The sequence below is a fragment of the Apus apus genome, chromosome 17 (genome assembly GCF_020740795.1).
Source record: "Apus apus isolate bApuApu2 chromosome 17, bApuApu2.pri.cur, whole genome shotgun sequence".
Taxonomy (NCBI): domain Eukaryota; kingdom Metazoa; phylum Chordata; class Aves; order Apodiformes; family Apodidae; genus Apus; species Apus apus.
This window is the reverse complement of record NC_067298.1, coordinates 11,866,581-11,873,570: the sequence shown is the minus strand read 5'-3', so window position 1 is coordinate 11,873,570 and position 6,990 is coordinate 11,866,581. Positions and strand designations below refer to the sequence as shown.

Here is a 6,990-nt window from a genome sequence, read left to right as displayed (position 1 = left end):
CAGCAAGTCTGTGACTGGGAATTTGTGAACTGACCAGAGCCAGTAAATATCAAATGAAAAAAATTATCTGCATTTATCTCTGAATAATCCTCAGAAATACCCTTTTCTAAAGGACACGTTCTGCAGGTCACTGAGGATCAGTCTCCATTTGAATTCCTAATTTTGCAATTTTTGATGGAAATTGGAATGAATCACAGGTATAAGGAACAGCTTGTGTGTAGAGACCTATTGTGCCAAGGCAAGAATCGTTGCAATTTGTTGATTTAATCTGTTATTCTACGAATCTGGGGCCAGAGGCAGGAAACCAGGGGACCTGGTAGCAGTGACACGCGCCACCGTGTGCTGCCTTCCTTCTGGAGCTGCCGGCAGCACCGGGATTCCTGGCCAGCGGTGGCAAGAAAGGATGCAGCTACGTGGGGACGGGGTGGATCCTCAATGGGAACAGACTGAGGTCCTCCTGGGAAGTGCCTGTCTGGGATAATGGGAGCACTGCTGCACGCAGAGCTGTGTGGGAATCTGCTGGCTCCCGCTGTCCCTCATCCCGGCGGCCCGGCCGTCGCTCTGCCCTGCGGAGCCCTCCTGCCTCCCCTGCCCTGGAGCCCCTCTCAGGGGGATCCCAGCAGAGATGCTGGTGTGGATGGGATGGAAGCACCGGGAGCACCGAGAGCCTCAAAGAAGCAGGGCAGTGCTCCAGAGAACCCCTAAACCAGAGGGATGTGCAGGGAACGGGGCACGCGTGGCTCTTCCAGCAGAGGGATGGGCTTTGCCGGGCTGACCGTGACAACACGTGGCCCTTAGCTTAAATCATCCCGGTTTTAAAGCCGTGCACACGGGCAGCGAGGCAGATCTGTGCTCCCTGCCCTCTGGCCGCTGTGTCCTTCAAAGGCACCTCTGGAGCGGCCGCAGAGCAGCCCGCCCGGCTCCCGAAAGCTGCCGGGATCCGGGATCGGCGCCCCAGTGCCCGGGGTCTTTTTTCAGGTGGTGTGTTGGGATTGTTACTCCCACTTTGTGCAGCTGCCGTGGTTTGAGGAGTTCATGACAGGTTTGCAGAAACGCGGCCCTAAGAGCTTTCCAGGCCGCGGGAATTCAGTAACAACCAGGCAGTTCTGATCAGCCAGCGGCATCAGGCACCCGCGGAGCCGTGAATCCAGCTCAGCCCCTAAATCCCGGGAGGAAAAGCAGACGCGGCCACCCCAGAGCCTCCAGGAAACATTATCTTCCCATCTCCTGTAGAGAACGATCTTCGCATTTAAAATAGTCCATGAGTGTAAGCACAGCGTAAATATTAATGAAAAATACTATGATTCTATACATCACATCACGCAGCCGTTCTTTGACTTCTACTTTGAAATAAGTTTTACACATCTAAAATATTACAAACACGAATGCGGTTGGGCTTCATTTCTGTCTGCTAAGAGCAAACACTGAGAACTTCGATTAGGAACGATATTTGATATTCATTAACCTTCAGTTTATTTGACAGATTCCTGGAATAACACGTTTGCTTTTCCTCCTGTGCAGAAGCCGTGAGGGTCGGTGCGGGCGCGGGCGGGCTGCAGCCCCGCACCGCGCTGCCTGCTGCCCCGCACCGTGCTGCCTGCTGCCCCGCACCGTGCTGCCTGCAGCCCCGCACCGTGCTGCCTGCAGCCCCGCACCGCGCTGCCTGCTGCCCCGCACCGCGCTGCCTGCTGCCCCGCACCGCGCTGCCTGCTGCCCCGCACCGTGCTGCCTGCAGCCCCGCACCGTGCTGCCTGCAGCCCCGCACCGCGCTGCCTGCTGCCCCGCACCGCGCTGCCTGCTGCCCCGCACCGTGCTGCCTGCTGCCCCGCACCGCGCTGCCTGCTGCCCCGCACCGCGCTGCTCCTTTGCCCCGGGGTGAAGGGCCACAGCGCGGGGAGGAAGGGAGCTCTGAGCGGGGCGAGCGGCGGTGCCCGCGTGTGGGAATGCGTGTGGGAATGCGTGGGAAGCAGGACCCGGCAGCTCCTGCTGCACGGCTTGATCTGTGCCCTGCTGAAGGGGCCCGGCCCGGCCTGGCAGGCTCGCTGTGCTGTGCGGTCAGTCCTGTGCTGCTGCAAGCGATGGAAACCTGAGTCGTGTTGATTTTTATTGGGGTGTTTTGGTTTTTTTTTTGTGGCGTGTTCACTTTTTCGCGCCCTGAAAGTGCTGAACGGATCCGTCCCTTCCGTGCTACGGGAGGGAAGAGCCTCGGAGGGGCCGCGGGCGCCGCAGCCTGCGGGCCGGGCAGCCCGGGGGCAGCGCGAGGCAGCGCGGTGCGGATCAGCTCCGGGCTCTCCGCGCAGCGCGGACGGGCTGTCACCCCCGGCCCGGGTCGGCCAAGCCCCGCGCCCCCCGGCAGCCTCTCGGCTCACCGGGGCTGGGATCCCCGCGGTGCCGGTTCTGCCCCCGCAGCGCCTGCAGCCCGCAGGCAGCCCCGGGCCCGCCCAGCCTGCGCTGCCGCCGCGCGCCGCCGGGGAAGGGCCGGCAGAGCCCGAGACCTTTGCCCAGGCGGTCCCCGCAGGCTCCGAGGAGGACGGCCTGCTCTAAGTCCCGGGGCTCCGGGAAGGGTCCCGGGGCCGCCTGGCCCGCGCTAGGCCCGGGACAGGCCGCGCTGTAACCATGGTAACAGCGGCTGGACCGCGGCCGCTCGGCTTGTCCCACCCGGGTGCCCGTAGCGCGGTGCATTGTGGGCCGGGGGAAGATGGCCGCCTCCTGCATGTGGCGGTGAGAGGAGTCGGGCTCTCCGGCGCCGCAGGACGCGTCTCCTCCGCTCCTCCCGCCGCCCGCCCGCTCCCGCTCCGCAGCCCGCCCGCCCGCTCGCGGCCCGCCGGTGTGCGAGGGCGCTGGGAGCCGCCATGGGCCGGGCGCGCCTCCCGCCGCAGAGAGCGCAGGGCCCGCGGGGCTAGAGGCGCGGGGGAGGCCCGGGCCCGCTCCCCGCCGGCCGCTCGGACCGCGCGGGGCCGGGAGGCGCCGCGTCCCTCGGGAGCCGGACGGGGCTGCGGTCCGCGGGCGACGGAGAGGGAGGAGAGTGGCCAGGTGGAAGGCGCCGCTTCCCCCGGGCTCGTCCTGACCTGCAGACCTGGGAGAGGAGCCTCCCGCTGCCCTTGCCCCGTCCTCCCCGGGCATCCACCTGCCGCAGGGACCCCTCGCTCCCCGCTGCCGCTCGCTGCTCGCTTGTTGCCCGGCGCTTCCCCTCCCATGGAGTCTGAGATGCTGCAGTCGCCTCTTCTGGGGCTGGGGGAGGAGGATGAGTCTGACCTAACTGACTGGAACTTGCCTCTGGCCTTTATGAAGAAAAGACATTGCGAGAAGATTGAAGGCTCCAAGTCTTTGGCTCAGAGCTGGAGGATGAAGGACCGGGTAATGCTGAAGGGCAGGATGGGTTTTGGAGGAGGAGTGGGGGGGACTGGTGGTGAAAAGTGAGGCAAAAGTGCTGAGAGGGCTGCTGTGCTTCAAGCAGCAATTAATTTTCAGAGAAAGCCCTGGGTGTTTGAGAGTCTAACTTGCCTTTAGTTTGTGGATCTTCAGTGTAGTATTAGGGGAGGCAAACGTGCAGATGGGTGAGAAGTAACAGTTCCAAGTTCATGGGAGTGCATCCTCTGAGTAGCCCCCTCCGTGAACATCTTTAAGTGACATTTAAGTACTCGGTGTTTTTCAGGGAAGGCAACAAAATTCCTGAGCTCTTAAAGAGCTCTCTGGATCAGCAGGTTAGTGGTGCAAGCGCAAGGTGAAATAAATGTAGTCATTAGAGTTGTTTGGTGGTAAGGATGCATGGAAGCCTTGTGGTTTTGAAGTTGGCCACCAGCATGTTATGTGGAATATGAAGGCATCCTTTGTGTGTGAGGAAAATGAATTTTGGGTGATTTTAAAGGCAGAAAATAATTATTAAATGAAGCCCTTAGTGGATTAAAGCAAAATGCTTCTTGTGTGATTGGGTAAATGTTGCATGTTAGACTGACAAAGCCTAATGTGTCAAGGAAAGATCCTTGCCAGGGAATCTTGAGGCCCATGTGGTGTCCCTGTCCCAGCTTAAATGCTCAAGTTAAAAACAAAGCACTAACAGAGGTCATGGAAATCAGCTCCACTCGTTCTGTTCTCGGAGTCTGCTTTGAGTTACAGGATTCTGTAGGTCTCCCAAGTTGTGTTGTAAACTTTGCTTGTGAAGGTATATGAACTTTTTTGGTGACCAAACTTCTGTTTTGTTTATGATCACTCTTTTAATACTGTGGAATAATTTGGGAACTGCTGGTGAAGCTCTGTCATGTAGTCTCTTTCCAGAGGCATTATGACCAGGCATGAAGATGTTACACTCATGTCTTAACCTTCCTAGAGGGTGTTCACCTACCTGGCTGTGGTACTCAGGGGTCCTGGGAAGGCCCTGGCTGAACCAGAGTAATTTGACTGAGTAGAATCATGTGCTGAAAATTTGGCTTGGCAGATCATCCATGGTTGAATTGAGGTGGTTGTTTACTTGTTTGTTTGTTTTCATTTTTTTTAATGGAATTTAAATGAGCCACAGAACACAGAGTTTTCTGGTGTGTCTTCTTTAAAGGGCTTTGGCAAAGAAGATATTTTTCTCTACTAGACTGTGGAGGTGTGATGAGCTTGCTTGGCTATTTTAGTGATCCCTCTGCAAAGCTTCCTGTTCACTTGTTTCCTGATCTGCAGAGTTGTCTCTTTCTAAATTGGGAATGACATTGACCTGATCAAGATAATCAATAGGTTGGACAGTATAAGTGTGAGTAACGTGGTGGTAACCAGCTGTCCTGCCTAGAGGTATTGTTAAACATTTCATAAGCATTTTACAGCCAAAGAGAGTCAGGTCAGTGAAGACGGAGCAGGGGTCACAGTGATCATCCCAGCCCAGTTTCCACCACCCACACTGCTGGGGAGCTGCAGTTCCTGCTGGTCAGAGCCCTGTGTGCCTTCCACAAAGCAGTGAACTGCCCACTGGGAGGGAGCTCAGGTCTGGCTCCCCGGAGAGGTTGTGGAGTCTCCTTCTCCAGAGACTTTCAAGACCCATCTGGATGCATTTCTGAGTGACTTGTCCTAGATGTGGTCCTGCTCTGGCAGGGGGTTGGACTCAGTGGTCTCCAGAGGTCCCTTCCTGCATTCTGTGATTCTGAGTCAGGATACTGAGTCTTCTTTTTATAAATGAAGAAAACATGAGAAAATCCAGAATATTCTGTTTAGTCCTTTTGTTTTCACCATCAGCTTGGAATAAATAACTTTCAGTCAAGATCAGTGGTGCTGCTCGTGTGTCATTTGTATCTGGACAGCTTCATCAGGTGTTGTTTGGACAAACTTGTTGTTGTGTCTAATTACTTTTTGCTTAAAACTGGGAATACATAGAAAAGGGAATATATAGAACAGGGAATGTAGAGAGAAATATACAGGAATATATATAAAGCATGTAAAGATATCTGAGAGAGGAAGAGAAGCTGATTTGGGAATGCTCAATCTCATTACTTTATGATCTTAACAGTGATTTCTCATGTCTTGTATTTTATCCAACTTTTCAGCTGTCACTGGTGTCTCCTTAGCATTTGATGAGATGTAACAAACTTGTTGGAACTTCAGCTGGTGAAGGAAGGGGCTGAAGATGGGGTGTTTGGAATTCTGTATGGAAAACAGCAGTTAAATATTTCCCCCCAGCTAACTCAGGCTTGATTCATGCTGTGAAATTATTCATGAACTCATATAATCTGGGTTGACCTTGTGGTACATGAACAAGCTGGCTGGTTTCACACAGACCAACTGAAAATGGCAACTGGAGTGTAATGGGTTTGTCCAGGAGACCAATCACCTCGACAAAGGTGCAGGAACTTGAGCCTGGTGAGGGTTTTAGTATGAAGCGTTTCCCACTGGGATGGGAAATACTACCTGTATTTAACCACACCAACCTAGCTCTAAATCAAGAAATTCTGAAAGTTTAACCAAAACAAGGCTCTATCTGCCCAAGTTGCAGAGAGATCTGTAGCATTTTTCCCCTGTAGGTCATGAAAAAATGTGGGTGCTGGTGGAACTTTGCCCTTACTCACCATCTGCAGTGGTCCCAGGGACTGGTGCTGGCTTTGCTGTAGTTAGAGGAAATTATCCACTAAGATTTGGGATTATTTTTTTTTAATCTTGCTTCATTGCTGTAAAAACCCCAGAGTCTATATGAATTTGAAGGTTCTTTAGAAGGCAGAACTCTAGTAAGAGGGAAGAATCAAATAAGAAAAGTAATGAGTGGTAGATCTAGATAAAATAACTGAACATATATTTGCCCCCCCGCCCCCCTTCTTCCAGGACTGAAAACATTTAATCCTTCATCTCCTGCTCTCTTGAGGTACCTGTGCCATCAAAGTGACACTGCTTTGATCTATGATTTATTTAAAGGATGTTTTTAACATGAGAGGGTTGGACTTATGCTTTGTGTATTGAATTAAATCTCTCAACCTCAGTAGCAACTGGATCATGAAATTTGATTTAAATACAAAGATTTCAAATACACCAGGTTTTACTGACAAGTTGCTACTAAATTCAGAGTATTTAAATTAAGATGTGCTGTACTTGTCTTGATTTCTGAAATAAGCAGAGAGCAACAAAGCTGATAATAATAGTTTTACTTTAACATTTTTTTCCTGCTGCCTTGTAACTTGCTGAGTGAGAATTAAATTCTGTTTTTATGAGGAGAGGAATGCACAATTGGGTTTCTATGGAAATGCAGATTGAAGCAGGACTGCATACAAATGTGCTTAATTCAGACAAGCAGGGTTTACCTGCCTGCTTGGGAAACGTTAGAAGTGTCAAAGGAGATGAATGAAGGGCAGTAGCACTGGAAGTTTGTGTGTCTCACTTCAGCCTGAAGTAGTTGTGTCCTTCTGAGGAAGCTTTCCAGGCCTCTTGTGACAGCTGTGGCTTGGGCACTGCTTGTCCTTGGAGCACTGAGGCTCATCTCCCCCCTCTCAGTCTGGTTGAGTGTGTTTCCTGTGAGCTGAGCTGAAGCAG

At 53.0% G+C, this 6,990-nt stretch overlaps 1 protein-coding gene across 3 annotated transcripts in view; it reads left to right on the top strand.

Moving 5' to 3' along the window:
* Positions 1 to 2,693: 2,693 nt before the first annotated feature.
* The window catches only part of RPTOR (regulatory associated protein of MTOR complex 1), a 127,721-nt gene continuing 123,424 nt past the window's right edge, over positions 2,694 to 6,990 (top strand). For all 3 annotated transcript variants that reach the window (XM_051635129.1, XM_051635128.1, XM_051635127.1), the window contains exon 1: positions 2,694 to 3,357. In XM_051635129.1, coding sequence (XP_051491089.1) covers positions 3,196 to 3,357 — 162 coding nt within the window. In that variant the 5' untranslated portion in view covers positions 2,694 to 3,195. The remainder of the gene's footprint in view (positions 3,358 to 6,990) is intronic.